Source organism: Aspergillus mulundensis (genome assembly GCF_003369625.1).
Source record: "Aspergillus mulundensis strain DSM 5745 chromosome Unknown scaffold_1, whole genome shotgun sequence".
NCBI classification, from domain to species: Eukaryota; Fungi; Ascomycota; class Eurotiomycetes; order Eurotiales; family Aspergillaceae; genus Aspergillus; species Aspergillus mulundensis.
Window position 1 is genome coordinate 2,528,606 of NW_020797889.1, and position 21,985 is coordinate 2,550,590.

At 53.0% G+C, this 21,985-nt stretch overlaps 7 protein-coding genes across 7 annotated transcripts; 1 reads left to right on the forward strand and 6 right to left on the reverse strand.

The window, feature by feature from the left end:
* Nucleotides 1-220: 220 nt before the first annotated feature.
* On the reverse strand, nt 221-3,083 carry DSM5745_02328 (putative endoglucanase; the record flags this gene model as incomplete). Its single annotated transcript, XM_026744344.1, has 7 exons — nt 221-225; nt 299-2,077; nt 2,122-2,175; nt 2,225-2,465; nt 2,534-2,732; nt 2,783-2,927; nt 2,978-3,083. 7 exons carry the CDS (start codon nt 3,081-3,083, stop codon nt 221-223), a joined length of 2,529 nt encoding a protein of 842 aa, XP_026607507.1.
* A 1,736-nt stretch (nt 3,084-4,819) lies between these two features.
* On the reverse strand, nt 4,820-5,410 carry DSM5745_02329 (uncharacterized protein; the record flags this gene model as incomplete). The annotated part of the gene is made up of 2 exons (XM_026744345.1): nt 4,820-5,021; nt 5,097-5,410. 2 exons carry the CDS (start codon nt 5,408-5,410, stop codon nt 4,820-4,822), a joined length of 516 nt encoding a protein of 171 aa, XP_026607508.1.
* A 3,141-nt stretch (nt 5,411-8,551) lies between these two features.
* Nucleotides 8,552-9,349, reverse strand: DSM5745_02330 (uncharacterized protein; the record flags this gene model as incomplete). The annotated part of the gene is made up of 1 exon (XM_026744346.1): nt 8,552-9,349. The coding sequence occupies one exon, from the start codon at nt 9,347-9,349 to the stop codon at nt 8,552-8,554; it is 798 nt and encodes a 265-aa protein (XP_026607509.1).
* Nucleotides 9,350-13,710: 4,361 nt separating this feature from the next.
* DSM5745_02331 (uncharacterized protein) lies at nt 13,711-15,405 on the reverse strand (the record flags this gene model as incomplete). Its single annotated transcript, XM_026744347.1, has 1 exon — nt 13,711-15,405. One exon carries the CDS (start codon nt 15,403-15,405, stop codon nt 13,711-13,713), a length of 1,695 nt encoding a protein of 564 aa, XP_026607510.1.
* A 1,684-nt stretch (nt 15,406-17,089) lies between these two features.
* DSM5745_02332 (putative Starch binding protein) lies at nt 17,090-18,323 on the forward strand (the record flags this gene model as incomplete). Its single annotated transcript, XM_026744348.1, has 2 exons — nt 17,090-17,191; nt 17,232-18,323. 2 exons carry the CDS (start codon nt 17,090-17,092, stop codon nt 18,321-18,323), a joined length of 1,194 nt encoding a protein of 397 aa, XP_026607511.1.
* Nucleotides 18,324-18,798: 475 nt separating this feature from the next.
* DSM5745_02333 (uncharacterized protein) lies at nt 18,799-19,870 on the reverse strand (the record flags this gene model as incomplete). Its single annotated transcript, XM_026744349.1, has 3 exons — nt 18,799-19,089; nt 19,156-19,727; nt 19,783-19,870. The coding sequence occupies 3 exons, from the start codon at nt 19,868-19,870 to the stop codon at nt 18,799-18,801; spliced, it is 951 nt and encodes a 316-aa protein (XP_026607512.1).
* Nucleotides 19,871-20,508: 638 nt separating this feature from the next.
* DSM5745_02334 (undecaprenyl diphosphate synthase family protein) lies at nt 20,509-21,419 on the reverse strand (the record flags this gene model as incomplete). The annotated part of the gene is made up of 2 exons (XM_026744350.1): nt 20,509-21,099; nt 21,162-21,419. The coding sequence occupies 2 exons, from the start codon at nt 21,417-21,419 to the stop codon at nt 20,509-20,511; spliced, it is 849 nt and encodes a 282-aa protein (XP_026607513.1).
* Between the last annotated feature and the right edge of the window lie 566 nt (nt 21,420-21,985).

Below are 21,985 nucleotides of genomic sequence, written 5' to 3' on the forward strand. Positions count from 1 at the left end.
AGGCTCTTTCGTAGCATGAGGTCAACTATTATAGGGTTTGATTCGCGTGGTGAGTCCAAGACATCCCACCTAGGTCTTCCCTGTCCAGGTGCAGTGTAGCATGGACGCTGATTCTCTTCTTAGCTATGGTAGGGCTACTATACTACCATACAGTATAGTACTAAGCACATTACCCACATCCCAACTACATCTCAGACCAGGCTACCAACCTAGTACCAACCTACGCTTGCGTACCTGTTCCACGAACACAAGTCAGATAACCCTAGTCCCATCAACACAGATCAAAGAGCGGACTTACACTGCGAGTAGAACTCGTTCGCGTACGTGCACGTCCATCCACTCGGACACACAGTCGGCCCCGTATACCCACTGCCTCCGCACTGTCCGTACGGCGCGGCGGTTGCCGTAGGCGCAGTGGTGGATGTCGTCGTTGTAGCAGTTGTGGTCGTTCTCGTAGACGTCGTCGTCGTAGTCTGCGTGGCCGTAGACGTAGCCGTAGCCGTAGAGGTACTCGTCCTAGTCGTCGACGTCAAAGTCGTACCCGTGGACGTCGCCGTAGCTGTAGCCGTCGCCGTCGCCGTCGGCAGAGCCCCAGCCGGCTCGCCATAGAATATGCCGCGCCCATTGGTGCCCACAAAGACAAGCCCGTATGTCTCCGGGTCAGCATTCACAACATTCGCCGACGCCGCGCCGAACCCGTTCTCTGCGTCGGAGATAACCGCCCAGTTTACGCCCCTGTCTTCGGTCTTGAAGAGGCCTGTTACGCCGTCGATCGTGAAGAAGCCGTACAGCACGGCGTATGACGAACTAGACGACGGTGCACCCAGTCCGAAACTCCAGCCCGCTGTGACGGCGCTGGAGACACGCGTGAACGTTGCGCCGTGGTCGGTTGAGTGCCAGAGTCCGGTGTCTGTTGTGGCCCAGATGTCTCCTGCGATGGAGGGGTGGGCGCGGATGGCGTTTACCGACGAGCTGGTGCCTAGAGTTGCTGTCTTTGTGAAGGAGGACCCCGTGTTGCTGGAGACGTAGATGGCTCCGCCCGCGCCACCGTAGAAGTACGCGTTATCGGACTTGTCTGACGCGATCACCGCGCCGGAGGGGAGACTCGAGACGGCGGTGAATGTGCTCTGGTACTGGGATCTCAGGGCCCCCTGCGTGCTCGACATGAGGAGGACAGTGTCGGCATCCGCTGAGAAGGCGACGCTCCCGGTTCCGGTGGACGACGACGCAGCGTAGTTGGCCGACCAGGTGCTGCCGAAGTTGCTGGACAGGGCGACGGTGGGGTCGGTGCCGGAGGCTGAAGACCCCGAGCGGACGATGTTGGAGGGCTTGTTGCCCGCGTAGTCGAGCCCGTTCGTCGAGCTGAATGTGGGCGTGTGGTATTTCTGGGATGGAGGGCTGTCGAGGTCCGAGTGGTAGAAGCCGCCTTCGTCGAAGACGGCGGAGAGCAGGGGGCCGCCGGGGGGAACAATCAGCGCTTGCACGGCCATCTCTTCAATGCCTACTGCAAGAGACTGCAGCGTGACCTTGTTCCCTGAGTCCCAGTTTGTCAGGTCATGCCCTCCATAGATCGTGGCGCCGGTGCCGTACAGCCAGTGGTTCGAGTCAAAGGGGTCGATGGATAGCGCTTCGATCATCCAGCCCACGCGGACGGGGAACTCAGCGGTCGACGTCGAGTCTTCCAGCCACGGCGCCTTCGAAACATCGTAGTCATAGTAGTAGTTGATATTCGGGTATCCGTTCCACTCCCAGATGGGCGACCAGGTTGCGCCGGAGTCGACGCTGCGCCAGATAATTGCGTCCGGCCACCAGGAGTTGAGGGTGGCGACCAGGAGGGTTCCGGGGGCTTGCAGGTCGACGGTGAGGCCGCCGTAGCCGTAGTACGTGTCTGCCATGGAGGTGGGACTGATGTCGGTCCATGTTGCCGTGGAGATGTCGTACTTGTGGACTGTGCCGTTTGTGCCGTCGTAGGGGCCGGCGCCGTTGGAGTACGAGATGTACAGCGTATTCTCGGATGGAGAGAGGACGCCTTTGTGCGGGAGGAAGCCGTACTGGGGCTCGCCGGATACCCATTTCCCTATAAGGTCAGCAGCGGTTGGATCGGGTGCAGGTGAGCCTTACATGTAGCACCGGCATCTTCAGACACGAAGACGGATTGGCCTGTATCTGCGACGCCTGGTCCCATCATTAGCTCTGACTGAGCAAGCAAGTTGGATCTACTAACCAACGAAGATCCGTGGAGTAGGAGACCCCGACTGGCCAGACGTAGAGTCAAACGTCACCCAAGCAAGGCCCACAACAGCAGAGGTGTAGGTCGAGCTCGAGTCCTGGAAGTACGTGCCTGTCCACGTAAAAGACGAAACCTTGGCCCAAGTCGCGCCATAGTCTGTGCTCTTCCAGAGGCCGTTGCCGCTCCTGGCTCCGAAGAAGAGGATGCGGTTGTCGTTGGGGTCAACTGCAAGCCTCTATGGCCATTGTGCGTAGTTAGTGCCCAGGAGAAGCTCAGACATTGTTAAGATATCGACGTGCTTACCTCTCCCATCCCCCGCCCAGGCATGTTCCCACCGACCTTAAACGGCAATGCCGTCTCCGTCCATGTCTCGCCTTTATCCGTTGAGCGCAAGATCGCTCCATTGTTCGGGTCCCACTCGTTGGTGTACATTCCGACCGCAAGGTACACGCGGTTTGTGTCGACCGGGTCTGTAGCGAGGGCGTCGATGCCCCAGTGGTTCCTGGCGTTTGTCAGACTCAGTGAAGCCAGAAAGGGTGAAGATGACCATACCAATCGCTGTTTCCCACAAAGTCCGTCAAAGGCGTCCATGTATCGTCTGAGTTCAGACGGTATGCGCCGCCGATGTCAGTGCGGGCATAGGCCAGGCCTTGCTCGGACGGGTTGAAGACGATCCCCGGCACAAAGCCGCCGCCGCCTGAACGATTAGAGTTGGCATCTGATTAGGTCAAGCTGGTAGTGACGAACCTCCAGTAACGACATTCTTCCAGGTATAGGACTGCGATGCACCGGACGCTGCGTCGATGCACGAAGCGACGATGGCGCCCAGGAGGGCGAGCCTGCGATTCTTCATGACAATGCTAAGAGAGTAGATACCAGCCGGCCTGAAGAAACCTACCTATCCAGATGACCGTGGATAGATATGATGAGTTTATATAGCCTCGCACCACGAGGTACTCTCCGCATCATGAGACTCTCCCTGTCTGTGAATACCCCGGCATTTCCAATGCGGAGTATGCTCCAAGGAGATTGCGGGTACAAAATCTCCGTATGACTTACACTCCATAGTTGCGATCCTTGCTCGGCAGAAGAGCCGATCCGCCGATGGGTTAGGTATGGTATGCATATGCACATGGGATGCAAACCGGGGTGGGTTCCTGCAGAAAGAACCCACCATTGCGTGTCTCGGCGCTGGAGAACTCCATTGTAGAAACAGCTCAGGTACTAAAAGAGCATCAGATGATGCGCCCACCCCCTGTCCCGAACAATCTAACGATCTTGTCATCGGCTACATTTCCCTCATTCCACAAACCCTAATACGGCCCTCCAGCCGAACAACCGGATCGGGAGCGGAGGCTGTAGCCGACACGGAGCGCATTAGGGAGACAGATCAAGTCTTCAATCAGAGCCACAATATTCACTGGGGCATAGCGATGTATTTTGTAGTGAAGTTGACCCATAGTGGCCTGCGTCTTAGCGAGTTTAGCATGCGTAGCTTAATCCGGGGGAATGGTCTTTACAATCGCACCGAAGACACAGTTTCTAGCTCATTGTCAAGACTCACTGTTATATGTAGTATACGATTCCGAAAGTACCCAGAGAACGTGAGGCCTCCAACTAGGGTTATTTCAGGTCCTGGATGAATAGGGCCAGTAAGACATCATGTCATTTTGAGTACCATAGTAACCTTGGAATGCATCCCGCTCTACGATCAGAAAATCAAGGGATATAAAACAGATTCTACAAGACTTATAGCTCTGAAAGAATAGTAATCGCACGTAATCCTCCCCTTAAGCCTATAGGACAGCTTTCATCACGGTAACCCAGACCCAGCTGCACCACCTCGTCAATAACCTAAACACCACTCTGCTGCTGCTGCTGCTCCTGTTGCTCCGCCTCCTTAATCCTCTTCCTATCACCCCACCAAATCCAGACCATATATGCCGCGACAAGCGGACATACGATGATTATCGGGAGTAAATAGTATATGCCCGGGCCGGGGGTAATATCTCGGCGAGCGACATTGACGGCCATGTCAAAGGCTCCGGAGGTTGGGTCATACGGCTGGGCACTGCTTGCCGGCATTGTGTACGGTTTGTTTATCCCTAGGTAAGTGCGAAGACGTATTGTTACGAATTTGTTTGGTTTGGTGCTATTATTGGCAACCTTGGAAATATTGGGCGTGGTTTTGCCGGGATAAGACAGGCAGGGATAAGGTGGTTTTAAGGGATGGTGTCAAAGATCCATGTCGTGGAAGTTAATGCTGCATTCTGACACAGCTTTCAGCTTTTCTTTGTTTATGGCTTTGCCTTCCTTGTCTGGCCTTTCCATAACAGTGGACGGGCTTTGTGATGCCTTTGAAGCCACCATATCTGCCCAGCTATTTTTTTTTTATCGATACCCGACACATTGTCCCGGCCATACGAAACCAACAAAGCCAGAGCTAAGAAAGTTTTAACCTCGAATGTTTCAATTCATTCATCGTTCCGGATCTCATCACTCATGACATAAAGAAGCCATCTAGCTACGTTACAGATCAAATTAAATCGTCTCATCCTTCTTCATCTATTCCCATCACTCTAATCTTAACTATGCCACCCCCGCATTCGCCTTGGTGCTCCATTGAACAGCATCATCAAGCTTCCCTTTCCCAGACTGCGAATGCCTCGGAAGAGCAGGAGGCCGAAGCGCAGTCTGTCTGTTCTCAAACCCCGACTCAGGAACCCGCGGCGCCAACCCCATTGTGAGATTCACGCGGCCGGGCAGGAGCGCCGTCATGGACATGACGGGTCTGGGCGGCGCGTTAGCTAACTAGCTCAACCCATGGATCTTGATGTAAGTGAAAGTGGAAGGAGAGGAGACATACGACCCACAGCTCGAACAAAAGAACTTCTCGATCTGCCGCCCGCTCATCATCTCCAGGTCAAAGTACATCTTCAGCGTACTTCGTCGGTCCTGGATCGCGGTTTTGTCGGCGTCGATGGTGAGCGCGTTGGCATTCTTGCTGTTGTCTTGGTCGTTTCGTAGTGAGGGGTCGGACGCCTGGACTGTAATTGAGATTGAGCCGCAGGGGCATGTCCCCGTGAGTGTTGTGTCTGTGTTTGCGTTCGCGTTCGCGGTTGCGTCTGGTGATCTGGGATTTTGCGGGGTTGAGGCGGGGACTGTGAGTGTGGGGGACATGGTGATGGCTAGAGAGTATGCTAGTGGCTTGGGGCTAATGAGTTCAGCTGGAGCTTGTTATTTGTTGTGATTGTGAGGGCAGCGATGGATGTGGGCGGTGGATATTTCAAGCTACGGGATCGTAACCTTAAGTTCAGGAACAGAGACAGTCAGGAACGTTGAGGTCATATGAGGTCCGGTTTTGTTGATGGCCGGGTGCGGGTGCTCGGCTAGACCGGTCGAGGCAAATACGTCATCCCCGGTATCTCCCGTCGAGCGACATCATTCATCGTACGTTGTATAACTGCTGCATTAATCTTTTTGCCTAGCTTGAGAGATTTCGACATCATGATGAGATGTCGTACTGAGTAACTTTGGATTGGGTGGCGCCTTCAGGTTATACGGAGTACATGACGCCTGCCTCGGGAGCCCGGGAGTGCTCCGCTGGTCCGGGTAGGGATAGGGGTGTCCCTTGCAGGGTCATCCCGGAGTGCATAAATGCATTGACGTACTCCGTAGCTATACAAACATAATATAGAGGAGGGTTCGAGGTTAAAGTGTGGGGAGGCGAGTACACACTTCATAACTGATGTTCATGTTCTGGGCCATGAAGTCAGAGCTACGCATTCTGGGGTACGTATTTACTCCAGGCTACGGAGTATACTCCCGCCGGCATCCCAGCCCATGAATCATGAGCTTTGAAATTTGTGGGGATGTCGAGTCATCCACGGAGTATAACTACATATCTACTCCGTCCTCCTATGCATCGCTCGCCACTCATCAGAATCAAGGCGTTTTTTTTGGTCATGATGATATCGATTCTAGTCTAGGTATCTAGAGTATCGGGTCAATGATTTCTCGCCTATTATCTTAGGAGACAACTTCTGCAGAGCGGTCGTTAGCCCGACGACTTACTAAAGTGCCTTTGTAAGTAGTTCCATGAGTGGTCCGCATACAGAGGTGTCCATTGAGCATCCGGTCAACTGGCACACCTTCCACTTCTTCTGCATCAGCGTCGCGTAATGAAGTCCTCCTTAATCTCAAAATACATTCGTAATCCAGGCAACCAGAAACTCAGATCAAAAAATCTCTATCAACCCCGCCCTCAGAACTGCAATTCCGAGCGATCGCCGAGCCTACCCCGACGTAGACATAGCCCTAATCTACCTATGGATTAAGCTCGGATCAAAGTAAGAAAATGCAGAAAACGCAAGATGCAATGCTGCAAGGTTAAACTCATTGATCTGATCCGAGATAATCCCAAAGATGGCCGAGGGTGGCCCTTATCCCCGGCCACTCGGTGCACATCCCAATGGATGGATGGAGTTCTCATCTGCTGTATCGGGACTGGATGCGCAGCTCTAGCCCCGGGCAACTGCTTGGAGTCAATGCTTCAGCAACGCTGAGACCAAAGCAGAAAACAAGTTTCTCTTATATTGCCTTGGCCCTTGCGTCTCAGAGCTACGGCGGCGGGGCATCTTGGACCAAACCTTTATATAGCCTTATCAGATGGCCGGCGGGACCTGTTTAATATTTACCTGCTACTGCATGGACAGATATGGCCCTCGCAATAATAATGCATAGCTAGTCTACGGAGTACTCTGCAATATGCGTCTCAGCGTCTGTAATCTGTATGACTCTAACCCTTTACCCCGCATCACCGCGGCAGCATGTTGGGGAGGCGAAAGCAGTGAGTTAGGCAGCCAAGACTCCGCACTTTTGGACGCATCAAGAGCAAAAAGGAATATGAAAACACATTCAACCTCAACGGCATCTTGGTAGATGTGCATGGTCAAAAGCAATAAATCACAATATTCGTGTTCCTCTCACGTAAAGTCTATAGTTGTAGTAGTGAAAACACGAAAACATAACCTCGGAAACATAAAACTTCACCCCAACAGTCCAACCAAACCGAACCTTCCCTAGCCCAAGGGTCAAGCCCCAGCCCCAAGGTCCCCGCCTTACCCGCGGAGGCCGGACGCCCTTTTGCCAGAGAGTCCGTGCACGTCGATCAGAGTGGCTCAGTGCCAGTGGACGGAGTACGGACGGACCCGGCCTCGGACTCGGGGATAACAGCCCCCCGAGCTTCCTTCCAAGTTCCTCCTTCCTCCAGCTTCCGTTCCGGATTTCCGATTGCGAGGACTACTCTCGTCCCATCTCCCTCATCTCATCTCATCAGATGAAGATACAGATACAATCTGACTCTGTGCGACCGCGAATTAAACTCAAGGAAAAGTTGAAAGTTCCAACAGGGCTCCGGCGGCACTGACCAACTCCATATCGACTGGGTCCTGGATGATTAGTAGAACAGCTGGGTGAGGGGTAACGAAGGGAGCACAAGCACATGGACGCTCCATGCAGCGTGCATAGCGCAACTGCATACAGACCTCGAGTCCGGTGTAGAAAACGAAAACAAAAGCACATCGTAGGGCGCCTGCGCCTGCACCCGCCGCCCGGTGAATGTGAATGTGATTCTGATCCCGGCGCAACGCGATATGGAATCTGGATCAGATGATCATGCATATTCTACTCCGGAAGCACCCTCAGAGCCCGGCCAGGATGTTGACGCTCATAACCATAATCAATGCCGCGGATGCCTGCGGCTAGTGCTACGTAGCGTAGTCTACATTTCCTCGTGATTTGTGAACAACCGCCGGTGTCGGACGGGAAATGGAATCCCTGCTGTCCGACTCCGAGGCCGCGAGCGAGCGAGCGATCAGATCAGATAATCGAGAACTCCGCGGATGAGCCATGGATGGCCGGTGCACAGTGACCAGTCACGGCGGCATGTGACTGCGCATCCTGGTAGGGTCGAGCGGTGTGCTTGTGCGATCAGCAGCCGCGTGCCGAGGCGTCAATGCACGGAGTGCTCTAGAGTTTACTACTACTATTTCGTAGAGATTGAAACTGAGATTGAATAATTATGATTTTGATTGCACCATATAGAAATATGGTCGATGCTATATATCTCGTATATGTAGTCGAAGTAAACAAGAGAAGAGTGTCGAGTCCAACCAAACGCCAAACAATGCATGCATATAAGCCGACGGCTATGCTTCCCAATCCTTTTGCGTGCGAAACGCTAAATGCCGAACATCAATCGTCAGGGTATCACGTATTATATATTCCGTTTTTAGTAGAGCCGAAGATAAGAGGACATGATCAACATGCTTCGATCATCGGCTGCTGCGCTCGGACGAAATATCGGTGGTCGAAGTCCGAGTCCGCGAGGGCAAGATCGGCTTGTGCTTGCTTCTCGTCGAAGGCCTCGAGGATCGGTTGTGGTGGTGAAGGCGGCATGCTGTCGTCTTCCGAGTCGTCCTCGTCGTGCGACAGCTCCGGTGGCTGCCGTGATGGCGAGCGAGTGAGCGCCAGCTCGTCGAGATCCTCTGCGTCGTCGTGCTCATACTCATACTCTGAGTCCGAGTCCGAGTCGTAGTCTTCCAGCTCTGTTTCCGTGATGATAGCAACGGGCGATGGTGCGCGTCGGCGGACAACGGGCAGGGGCGCGAAGTCCTCTTCGTAGTCTGAATCTTCTTCACTGAGATCCGAGTCCGTCTCTGACAGGTCCTCGGGGTCCCAGTCCTCCTCGGGCTCTTCGACGAGTGTCTCGGCCCATTGGATGTGGTGTTGTTGGTCGGCGCGGTAGGCGGACTTGGTCGCTCCGCTGACGGTCTGGTTGAACCAGCGCTCTTGTTCCTGCTCGGCGTCGGCGAGGTCGAGCATCAGCGAGTCGAGGAGGTTTGCGTGGCCGACCAGCAGGCGCAGGTCGTGGTCCGCCCGGGAGGCTTCGCGGGTGAGCTTCCGGCGGGCGGTGTGGGCGAGGTAGTATGTCTGGGTGATGCTCATCTTCTTCTGTTGCCGCTTGCGAGTGAGGGCGTTGAAGTAGGAGGTGAAGGAGGCGGGAGCAGGAGCAGAGGCGGTTGAAGTAGTAGAGGTGGGAGAGAAAATTGTTGACATTTTGTGGAATCCGGGGCGACCTGTCGTGTTTATGATCTCAGCTGTGACTCAGGCAGCACTGATCCGGCCGGGCCTCCGATCGTCCAATCGCGGCTGGGGCGCAGCGGCGGTGTATCGAAGAGGCTGACTGCCTTAGCCTTATCTCCTTGATACCACCGATGATTATTATGGGACCCTGCGCGTTTCTGCCCAGGATTTCGGTCTTGTCTCGTAACCCCGTGTCTTGATACGCTGGCGACGATGCGAATCTGCAGTGTCCGTGTCGACTGTCGACGTAGTGTTCGGTGGCTGATGTTGAGATACGTGGAGGGCTGAGGCTTCCTGGTTAGCCTTTAGGTAGGAGGCAGCTGGGTCGCAAGGCAGGGAGTCGGTGAAGAAGGGATCGGTCAGAAAGGACTGGGATCGAGGGATGGGTTTCGTGATGATATATCCAGCAGTGGGCCGCTTTTCTCTTTTTTTTTCTTCTTTGTTAGCCTTTGTTTCCTGAATCAATTCTGATTCATAATCCCATCGCCGACGGCAGGCACGCTAGTTCGATTTGCTTCTTTTTCCCTGGTTAGCCTGTTAATTCCACTCTCCACTCCGTAAGTCCGACCGGGTGATTCGCAGGCCGGGCAGGCATAAAATTTCAGTCGCCCTAGCTGGGCTCCGTGGATCCGATCAGCGGGGCAGCCTGAGGATTGACATTCACCGCCTCTGCTGTTGGGCCCAATCAGCACTTGTAAAGAGTGAGTCACGGGTGGCCGTCGCTCCGCTATACCCGATCCAGAAACAGCAGCCCAGCCCAAAATGACCCCGAAAAGGAAAGCACCGGAGATCGGATCGCAACAATTTCCCGTGATTCTATGGCTCTAGGCTATTGGTAATCTCCGGCTGCCTGACAAACTCATCAACCGTAGAACCATTCGGAAACTAATCATCCATGCTCATTATTATGATTCAGCCGCAGATGACTCTTTGGCTTTTTCTTATTTCCAAACGCCGGTTGATGCTCGGAACTCCAGGTCTGCCAACCGACCCTGCAGTCTGGATGCTCTGAGGCTCTCAGACCAAGCCATGAGCCAGGCTGCCATGCGCCGCTTATGATACTATCCGAATACCCGAGTGCCCGGGGTCTCAGCGTAGGGCTGGATGATGCGATCAGGACGACAAGCCAAGTCTGCATCAAACACTTGGCTGCTGACTGAAAGGAGATCGTTCCATTCGTCTGCTCGCATTCGCGTAGGAACGAATACGCAACCGAGATCATAAAGCAGCAGAAATAGTATACAATGTTGCCTGGACAATGTACGACAACCTGACGAGGCCGAGAGTCTGGATTCTACAGGCTGCCGCATTCATTGGCTTATCTCCAATCAATCAATCAATCCCTTACTGACACTGCCTCTGACTCTGACTGAGCGGGGCTGAGATGCGGAGGAGCCGCACTGCCCGGGTCAGCCAAGCGCTTATCGCAGACGTGTTCATCTGCGGTTCATGGTGACTCTGTCTACACAACTGCGACTGACTGCGCGATGCCACCGCTGCGATGAGTTGTTGCCTCCGGATCTACATACCTGCGAGATCTGCCTGATGAAGCCTATCTGGGTACAAGACATCACCGCGACGACATGTTTGCCACCGGAAGTCGGAAAAGACAACCTCCATGACATTATGTCCTTCACATATCTTATCTGCAATCTTATGAACACTTATCGTACTCGCTTACCTGGTCAGCCTCAACCACCACGTGTGAGCCCGTCTGATCCCGTCACTCCCGGTAAGGCTATACGAGGCGCATACGCATCCATGGATGTACGAAACGATGATTATCTGGGCTGCCATTAATTGCGGCTGGACTCGCTTGCGCTGGCCCCTGTTCGTCGGCGCGCTGACAAAAATGACCCGATTATTAATACTTGCAGCTGTCACCCCGGACGTCTCCAGGGTTTGTCGCGGATTTCTAATCCCCGCTAATTGATGACGTCAACATTCAACACCCGCACTGTTTATCGACTGGCACGCGGGAACAGAATGTCGCCGACAAGCGTTGTGGCTTTATCTCCGTAGGCTCTTGACCATGCGTTCGACTGGTGACGTGCTCGACTCCAGATTTCAAATCCCAGAGTCTGGAGTTGGACCTGGCCCAACTCTTAAATGAACTGCGGAGTAGCCTCTGTCCACGTGACCTGATTCGGCAACGCTCCCGATGCATGGACCACCTGACTTTCAGGCTCCAAGGCTGCAACCTCCACGTCCAAGCTCAACGTCTCAACTCTCAATCCAATCCTCACACTTCTGACATCGCAATTGATATCTTCCATCGAACCATCCAGCCTTCTAATTTCTGATACATCGTACACACTATGGCCCTCTGAATTATTCCCAGTCCGGCACGATTCCTCCGAACCGCCCTTATCAAATCCTTACTCATGCCTTGTCAACGCAAGCTGATTAGCTGAACCGTGGATCCCGCTCGCCCTACAGAGCTCAACAAGCTCCCTTTCCCTTCCGAGGCTCTTGGAGTTGGGTTGGGCGCCGGCTGTGGCTCGGTTGAACTTGAGCTGAGGGTCTAAGGCCGCTGACTGAAAAATTTTCCGGACCCGCAGCGGGCCAGCGGCTTCCAGCGCCCGGCACTCGGATCGATCGGGAAATTTTGTTCGCAAAGGGTGCCCGGTGGACCTGCAAGGGTTTCCTCAGTTCCTGCTTGTTTTTAACGCTGTGTCTGTGGTGGGTTTGGCTTCGAGGAGAGCATGACTGTCACTCACTCACTCATGGCTCAGCAGGGGTAGCTTAGCCGTCACCAATTGCGAATACTGATGATGACTCTGAGTGACAATGGATGGTAGGTTCCGGTGAGTATGACTGATGACTTTGATAAATTACTCTCAGGTTTGTGAGTCGTATGTCTGACTGTCACCAAGCTGAGTCAGGCGAAATTTGATATGAGTAGGCCCCGTCGCGGCTACAGTCGGCTATCCGGTATATCACTGTGACTCCAGTCTCCAAGGAAAACCCTAAGGTTGCTGTTAGCCGTTACCTAGGTAATCAGTCAAATCATGCCGAGACTTCCGCCCTCGCCGTTTCTCGGCGTTCTGCTTCTGCGGTTTGCACTCTGCAGATCAGAATCCAATAGTGAGGCGCAGCCTCGGCGGTGCTCCGAACTCCGAAGTCTCTGGCTTATACTGAGTATACTCTGGAGGGTTCAAGGTACTCTGAACGCAGAGTCCGCCTGTTGCGGTTGCAATTATCTAGCTACGGAGTATAATTGGCGATCATTGCTCCAAGTTTGTAGTCACCGATATGATATTTGTCGACGATTACAGTAGCCGGACTACACTAGCAGACAGGCCCAGCCTAAGCTAGAGCCTCAATATATATATATGTATCAACGCCAGTGCCCAGGTGCGGTCTCCTCATCACTTCTCACTTCGGACCCAATAGTTTCTTAGGCACAGTCATAGCCACGCTCTGAATGCCTTCCTGATATCTCCCAAGCTTCCCGTCTCTTGCAATCTTCAAGTTCTTGCCACCAAAGCAGGGCTGATGGGGTTACTTCCTCATCAGGTGCCCTCTCCGACTCCGACTCCGACTCCGACGAGAGCGCCGGAGCACGGAGCAGGAGCACCCATGAAAATTTTCAACGTTCGTCGGGAAGGGTGGGTATCGGGCTCTATTCTGTCTCCACTATGGCAACGGTTACGGCGCAACCGTGAAGCGAGCTGCGAGTATAACGACCGTCGACCGCTGGGTTGGGTAATAATGGGTTAGTATGTCCGTGCGAGAAGTTTCTAGCTGGGTCTAGTCTCCAGCTAGATGGATACCCTACCTAACTGATGTTCTATTGAGTGTCATGGGATTGACAGCAGAATGAAGGACCGAATGAGGCGTAGGCTCTCTAGATCAGGTAGTTTGCGCAGTAGGAAGGAGATGGTAAATACTTTATGGGTTTATTTTGTTGTATTGTGGCAAGAACATCTTATGGGTACTTGATTCCAGCAGTACTGTGATATTGTGCTAGTAAAAAAGGGGGCTATCGAATCGAAGAAGTAAATGCTGGGCTTTTGCAATTTTTTGCTAATAAACTGCTGAAGGGTTTGAATTTAAACTAGGTAAAACCTTACAGCAGCTTTACTACATGTGTTTCATTCTTTTTGTGTCTAAAAAGGATAATCATGGTGCATGCATGACAAAGGTCCCTGGCGTGACACCTGGGAAATCTGCTTGTGTAAATTCTACCCATCAATATCACAAAAGGTATAGCTGCACTGAGTCAGAACAAGTTCAATTGAGAGATATCAAGTAACTCGGAACAAAATCATAAGCACTGCAATAATTAATGAAGGCAGCTTGGCCATCCTATCAGGTAAACCCATATTCACCTACTTGCTCCAACGCATAGACATCAACATCGCACTATATCCGAGATACAGTTTCTTCTCAGCAAAAGACGAGAATGGTAAGTTTTCTAAATTAGTCATGATAACAAGTTTAGTACCCCCCAAGACCAGAAAACGCCCATCGGGAGAAAAGGAAGACGAGAATAACGTTTGCTCGTGGTCCAAATGGTAGAAAAACCGGCCTGTCCTTGTTTCGAAAAATTCCAGTATAGACTCGAGTCCGCCCTCAGATCCGCTATGAGGCGTCATGTTGCGCACTGCAATAGTTCCATTAGGCGATAATGCCGCAGTGCTCGGGAATCTGTTGTTTTTGTTGTTTGGTATCCAAGCATCGTACTGGAGGACGGTCCTTTTAGTTTCTTTTGAACCTAGATCGAAGATGCGTCGACCCAGTGCAAGGACATGCCCATTGTTGGATTGTGCGAAGGGAGAAAGCCTCGGCAACATGAGGGTGCCGGGCAGCGGTATTCTCTCCTCAACATGACCTGTGGCTAGACTGCAGATGGCAAGGCCCAGAGGTTGGTGCTTGTAGTCTAGAAACGCGATCGAATCACTGGGTAAAATAAACCAGGCGTTGTTGCCCATGGTGGTTGTCCATATAACTTTTGTTGTTTTAGTAGTATGGACTCGGATTTGGTGTACGGAAATGTCAGGCTCTGAATCTGTGCACTGGTTATTGCCAGTCACAAAATACCGGCCACTGGGAGAAAAGGCCACCCGTTGTGACTTCTCTTCCGTCAATGTGATCCAGTTCCTATCTCTGATTGACATGTCTAGCAGCAAAACCTTGTCGTGGCTGCAAGCGGCTAGATGTGCGTCAGAAGAAAAGGACAAGTCCACAACACCCCCCTCGATGTTGTGGCTATGCAGCTGCTCCCATTCGTCTGTGTCCCATAAGATCACGCCGTCACTCTCATGGCCAGTGGCGAGAACTCGACCGTTGGGTGAGAACGCGACCGCTCTGATGATGGAAGGCACGTCTCTCACCACTGACCAGGGCTCCATGGGGGACTCAGCGTCCGAACCATCTGAGTCGGAACTATCCCCAGGAGTGCCTTTCATCGTCGGCTCGAGTGTTTCGAGGGTAACAGCTGGGCTCTCTTTCTCTCCTTTCTCCTCAGACAGTTCATCAAGCCCCGTCACGTCGTCTTCTTTCTTCCCATCAGAGGAAGTCACTTCATCAGCCTCCTTGCCCTTGTCAATACTCTGGCTGTGTCCAAGCGCTTTCAGTACATGAATATGGCCTTCCACCTCAGCCAGCACAACTGCAGTGTTCCCATCATCATCGATAGCACTGATGTTGGCACCGTCGTTTACCAACAGCTGTACCAGCACTGCATCCCCCAACTTGGATGCCGAATGCAGTGGCGTTCTCCCACTATTATCTGAAACCTCCTTATCCGCCCCTTTGCTGAGCAATAGTCGCACCATCTGATAACGACTCTGCTTAGCAGCAAGATGTAAAGCCGTGTTACCGTCTGCATCCGATGCATCTATGTCGAAACCAGTGGCGAGCAGGAGGCGAGCAATGTCACGGCTTCCGGCCTCTACTGCGAGGATCAGGGCAGTCTGCTTCGTGCCGGTGCGGTCGTGAATATCAGCGCCATGTTGGAGGAGTAGGCGGACACGGGTTTCGTCTTCTGCCCTGACGGCGGCTAGCAACTCGGGCCCTAGCATTTTCCCGCTTTTTTGTGTCTCTGAGTATTGCAGATAACTGGGAGCTTGCCGAGTCGAACAAATCCGTGTTGAACCCCAGGGGATCGTTGGGCGTCTTAAAGATGGCGTACCCCGCTCGACGAGTTTGCTCGCAGCACAGTTCCAAAGTGAGATTTAGTTCTGAACCGAGACGGTACCACCCCGGTGCACCTGGAAAGAATGTGGGAAGTATCATTGGCGGATGTGAGGTTTCCCCCCCGACTGGTTCGTATTTGTGTGACACCCTGAACTCCCCATAGTGTGCCCCTGCTGCGAAAGCCCACGACCGGTTGCCGTCTAGGTACCTAGGTACCGTAGTGGCCAGAGTGCCCGTGGGCGGGTCGCCTGAACATGAGCGAGGAGAGGCCTATTGCGCGCCAACTGAGCGATGGTAAAACGAGATAACCAAGACACAAGATGCTTTACGTCGTGGCAGAAAGTGATGAAAGACAATCATTCTACCGGACGGACTTGACCTAGCAAGCCCTTGGCGACAGGTGCTGCAACGGCCGGGATCTGGTCGCGGCTTCCTTCATGGATGACAATGATTATGCCCTATCCGCTTAACAGAGCTCCATGTGCACCTGGCAGCAAGAACCACCTTACCCGGTTAAAGTGACCTGATTCCTTCCCATCTTTGAACCACCCGTGAAAATAAACGCTGAGACCGCATATAATCTAAGTAGGTACGATGCGGAAGGGTTTTAATTATGTCTGACAGATATCCCATAGATAACCAAAGTTAAAGGGCTGCCCTAATGTTCGATACAGCACGGGAGACCTTTTTGACAACCGCCGCTGCCTGAATGAGGATACTACCACATACGTAATACTTGGGTATATTGTTCGCGAAATTGAGAGTTCTAATGGAGGTGGACGGTGTCATACTGAAAGAGTATGCTACGTGGGACATCTTGCTGATGACAGAGGAACTGAAGATAAGCTAGGCTTATATACACTGATCAGAAATCCATTCCCACAATGGTCTGTACGCTAGGACATATACCGGGCCTTGGCCGACACCCATGAGTGTTCCATGTGCTTCGAGTATCACTGGTCGCGCATGGAATCAAGATCGACATGGAAGCGGCGTCGTTTGAGCTGGAGGCCAATCTGTGTATCACTAGGGACGGATAGGTCAAGGATTCCATAGTTATACCTCAAGGTGAACTATCGATCCTAATCATGAACCAAAGTGTTTAGGGCTGAGCTACGACAACTTCACCACATGCATTACATTCGTATTCCCAGTTATGTCTGCTGACTATGAGGACACCATAACCACACCAGCAGGCAAGCAAAGCGAGCCAAGCAATCTTCACCGAGCAGGGCACATGGCCTGATGTAACCCCCTTGTCCAAGGAAGTAGTTTGTCCTACTAGTTTGTCCGAGGATTGCCCGGCCCCTGTAACCCTGCAACCCCTGCCGCTACCTACTTCCTAGTGTGCATTGTGAAGAATCCCCGCAGTCCGGGGATACCAAGACAATTAGATTAATCTCGGAATGCGATCCAATCCTAATAGAGCTTGATATTGATGCAGGCACACCTTCCGTCCAGGAGAGTTTCCGTTGTCCGAGCCTCAGGATTAGGGTATAAGACCCCTAAAGCTCCTCAGTATCAGATGGAGAAATTGTATCTAACTGTACAGCAACAAACTTACCCACAATGAAGGCCCTCTTCGCCCTTTACACAAGCACCCTCCTCACCATCGTCTCCGGGCACGGCTACCTCACCATCCCATCCAGCCGCACACGCCTCGGCTTCGAGGTACACCCCTACCCTTCCCCCCCCTTCATTCCCACTCAAGCTAACCCCCCAGGCCGGACTCGACACCTGCCCCGAATGCTCGATCCTGGAACCCGTCTCCGCCTGGCCCGACCTAACCGCCGCGCAAGTCAGCCGCAGCGGACCATGCGGGTACAACGCGCGCGTGAGCATCGACTACAACCAGCCCTCCCCCTCGGGCCTCTGGGGCACCGAGCCCGTGGCCACATACACCGCGGGCTCGGTGATCGAAGTGCAATGGTGCGTCGACGCAAACGGCGACCACGGCGGGATGTTCACGTATGGGATCTGTACCGACCAGGCCCTGATTGACCTGTTCTTGACGCCGGGGTATATCCCCACCGAGTCCGAGAAACAGGCGGCCGAGGACTGCTTTCTGGAAGGCGAGCTGAGCTGTCTTGACGTTGGGGGCCAGGAATGCGCGTATAATCCTGACTGTGCGCCCGGGGAGCCGTGCTACCGGAACGACTGGTTCACGTGCAAGAAGTTCCAGACGGAGGATGGGAGTGTGCGCGGGTGTCAGGGGGTTGATGGGGCGGGGCTGGGGTCGTGCGAGACGACGATTGCGGGCGGGTATACGGTGACGAAGAGGGTTCGGATCCCGGAGTATGTCTCTGAGCATACGTTGCTGCGGTTCCGGTGGAACTCGTTTCAGACGGCGCAGGTTTATCTGGGGTGTGCGGATATTAGGATTGTTGGAGATGGGAGTGAGGGTGGGAGTACGACGACAAGCTCAGCTACGACGTCTACTTCTACTTCTACTACGACGTCGGCGACGTCCACCTGCACTGCGACAGCTTCCGCAATTGCAGTGACCTTTGACGCCAAGGTGACGACCTCGTACGGCGAGAACGTGTATATCGTTGGCTCAAGCGTGCAGCTTGGCTCGTGGGATACGGATTCTGCGGTGGCTCTCTCGGCCAGCAAGTACACGTCTACGAATCCGCTCTGGACCGTGACGCTTCAGATTCCCGTGGGGACGACGTTCGAGTACAAGTACATCAAGAAGGAGTCTGATGGCAGTGTTATCTGGGAGAGTGATCCGAACAGGAGCTATACTGTTTCGACTGGCTGTGCGGGCGCAACTGCTACCCAAAGCGATGTTTGGCGGTAGTGATGTGGTATACCGGGTACTTTCAGGAAGAACTGGGACTTGACCTGATGTTCTTGAACTACAAGAAGGGAAACTGGAGGGGTAGCCTGCTGCCTGTGAAGGTCTGGAATAATGTCATATTATGCGGTTCTCAGTAACGAAAACGAGGAGAGAGAAAAACAAGCAAAAAGACAAACCGGAAAGAAACGGAATGTAAACAGAAAAATGTATAAAAAGAGAGAAAGAAAGTTCTCCTCCAAGCTCCAGCTCTGGCGAAAATCTGCCCGAGCCGTACTTATTAACGGAAATTCATCTGGATAGACAGTCTGCAAGATAAGCGTTTGTTCCGCGGGGTGCAGACAGAGCCCGCGTCTGCAGGACCCAAGAGGTAGAGCATGTATTTATTTCCAAGGTTCAAGAAGAACTCGGCTCGCTATCCTGATAGGCAGCTTTATTAGCTTGCGGCCGTGCGAGTAGACAAGTAGGGCAAGTAGGATCAGCTGACTTCAATAAATGCACCCAAACGGGTGGCGAGCTGAGCTTCCATCAACTCGGCTGCGTCCTCATGCTCCATAATAGCATTCGTGTCCTCATAGTCATCATCGAAAAGATCCCATATGGGTTCCCCGGCCCCGCGCATGTGTGTAAGGATACACTGCTGGAAGTGCCAGCGGAGGCAATGGTCGCTGACGCGATGATTGACATTTCCCTGTCTAGTTCTGGCATTCAAGGATCGTCCGCCAAGGTTCATTCTGTCCGTATTGAAGACCACTACACGATAATTGTCCTATAGAGGGGTAGTGTAACTGGTTAGCATCTCGTGGTCCATGGGTCTTAAAGCAAAAGCACTTACGTCAGGGTCAATCCCGACATCGAATGAATCGAAGGACTCATGTAAATAGCCCGATGACAATAGAAGACCGTTCTGGGCGGAAAAGAGGCCGTTCGGAGAAATGCTCTGTGCCGGGCTGGTGTCCGTGAGCCACGCTTGTTGCAGATTGTTTCTGGCCCATTCGTTCTGCCTAGCAACTGGGTATATGTGCGCGGCAACCAATCCGCGATTTGGTCTTTCCGGAGGACCTTCAGCACCTGTAATAGCGCATCTACCGTCACGCGCAAGGACTGCTCGCCGAAAATGCCTCTGATTGCCGCGTAAACGAGATGTTGGGGGTTGGTTGGTAGGGACTCGACGTTGCGCTGGGTCTGTCCGCAGGGTAACAGGTATCTGTTGCCTCTCGGGACCCAGGATCACATAACGGCCTCGTCGCATGGCACTAGAATTCCTAAGTACCATGGACTGGGCTTGATTATCGCCTCCCAATACGTAAAGTCGCCATTGCGAGCCCTGGGCGAATACAATAAAGCGAGCGCAGTACGTCTGAAACCGGGCATTTGTGATCCGAGGAGGATTATTGAGAAACAGACCTGGGAGAAAGGCTTCTTAGACTAGAATCTTGACATTAGAGTTAAAGTTTCTTACCTCCCAAGTAATCGCCATTGCCAGCGAATATGTGGACATTTCGGGGGCGAAAGGTGACCGGGGTCTCCCAAGCCCGAGGTGCAGACATGTTCGTGATTCTTTGAGATATTGGGGTCAGGAAGATAGAACTTGTGAAGATGGTGTAGCAAGAAGAAGCCGCGAGGACAGAAGGAAAGAGGTTGGAAGATATAGCAGCAGGGAAGGGCCAGGGTGTTGTTTCACTTACTCATTTTGTGCTTCTTCACTCCCATATTCACTCAGTGCCAACTGGGCAGGACAACAATGAGTTTCGCCCATTCTGAACCTCTCCATTGTGGTAGAAGCAGTGAATATAAGGCTGTGACATATTCAGCATGGTATATTCTGGGCTCGAGGTGACTTCAGTAGCATCTCGGTGGCGTTTTCCGAAAGTTAATTCTTGCAATGCCGCCGCCAATTACTGGACCCGTCACGAGGGTGCTGCCCTGTAACTGAAGTTGAATGACGGCCTGGAGTGAATACATTAGAGCGCAATGCTGGACGTATGGGTCTATTATCTGCTTATCAGCCCGAGAACTAGGCACCATATCAGAGTCTACCGTATTATGCGAAAATGTTAAACAACTAAGAGAACAGGATTAGAAACGCTCTTCGGACAGGTACATACGACCACAGGGGTGTGGAGAGCAGAATGGGCATGTATAGGGTGAAGTATAACCCTGAGGGAGTCACCCAACAGCAGCCAGGTCAAAGCAACCCATTCTGCCACTTCCAGATAACAAACAACAACCGCAACGGCCCAAACTCCGGCCACAGCGTCTGCGTAAACACGATATCCGTCGAGCCATTACACTGCCACATGAAAAAGTCACTCAGTCTCGTAGTCCCCGAGGTCCGGATCAGCAGGTCCACCGGCGGACAGTCAGCTGTCATCATATTCGCATTTATATCGTCGACTGAGATTGTCGTCGGATCTTGTTTGTCCCTAGTGGCACATGCATCGATCACGGTCTTTCTAACCGCAGCGGTAATCTCATAGCGCGACGTATACGCAATGCAGAAATTCAGAGTCCTTGCCCCGTTGTCCTTCGTGCTCTCAACCGTCCTCCGCACAACGGCCTGCATGTCGTCGTCCAGCAACTTCAAATTCCCAAGAACGCGGATAGCAAACCCCTGCCTCCTCGCGAGGCCGTTTTCAGAGTCCGAGAGCCGGGAAAGGCAGTCGGCCAGAATGGCCATGATGCTCTGGATCTCGTCGGCCGAGCGCTTGAAGTTCTCGATGCTGAAGATGTACAGCGTTAGGGCTTGCACGCCGCAGCCGAATGCCGTCTCGACTATCTGACAAGATTGCGATCCGGTTAGTAATGTAATTGCTTTTTTTGATACGGGGCCATAGGTACCTGCGTCATCGTCTCGGCCCCCTGCCTGTGTCCCGCAGAGACTGGGACGCCGCGGCTCCGTGCCCACCGGCGGTTCCCGTCGAGCTCGCAGGCGATGTGGCGCAGGATTCCTCGGGATGTTGCGCTTTGCTGCAGTCCCTCTGTGATGATTTCTTGCAGGGACGACGATATCCAGGCCATGGGGTGGAAGCCCGTTGGTTTTGGCTTATCGGAGGGGGTGGGAAGGGACATTTCCTCGATACTTGTACCATCTGACATAGGTGCCACTCGGATTGGCGCTTGCGGTGGTTCCTAGGGGTCTTGGGGTGTTATATACCCAGGCGGCCGCTGCCTCCCCCACTTGTCTTGTCTTATAGAATACGAGATCAACCACTATGGCAAGGAATGGCAACCGAGTACGACGCCCGCGGGCCAAGGAGTCCTAAGATCCATGTATACGAGGCGCTAGGTTGATACGCAATGCAACGTATATCCATGGTCAATTATACTTGGTCATGGCTTACCCCGCGTGCTCCTACATGTATTGAGTCGTATATGAGGGCTCGTGGCGCTTTATAGCCCTGCTTCAAATGTATGCCGGGCTGCCTTGAAGGTTATAGCTTCTAGCCCTGGAGGTGCGTTGCTCGTGGCTCGGTCGGCTTCGGCCGGTGGTATAACCAGCCCTTATAAGAGCCCTTGTCATTCCCGAGCGAAGAAGACGGTTGACATCTTACCCTCTCACCATCAACATTGTGCGATCCTGTTCACATGAGGTCTTGTCCTATTAGCCCTAGGTACCTGCAATACTTGGGTGAGTTAACTTAGGTAGTAGAGTACCGGTAGGT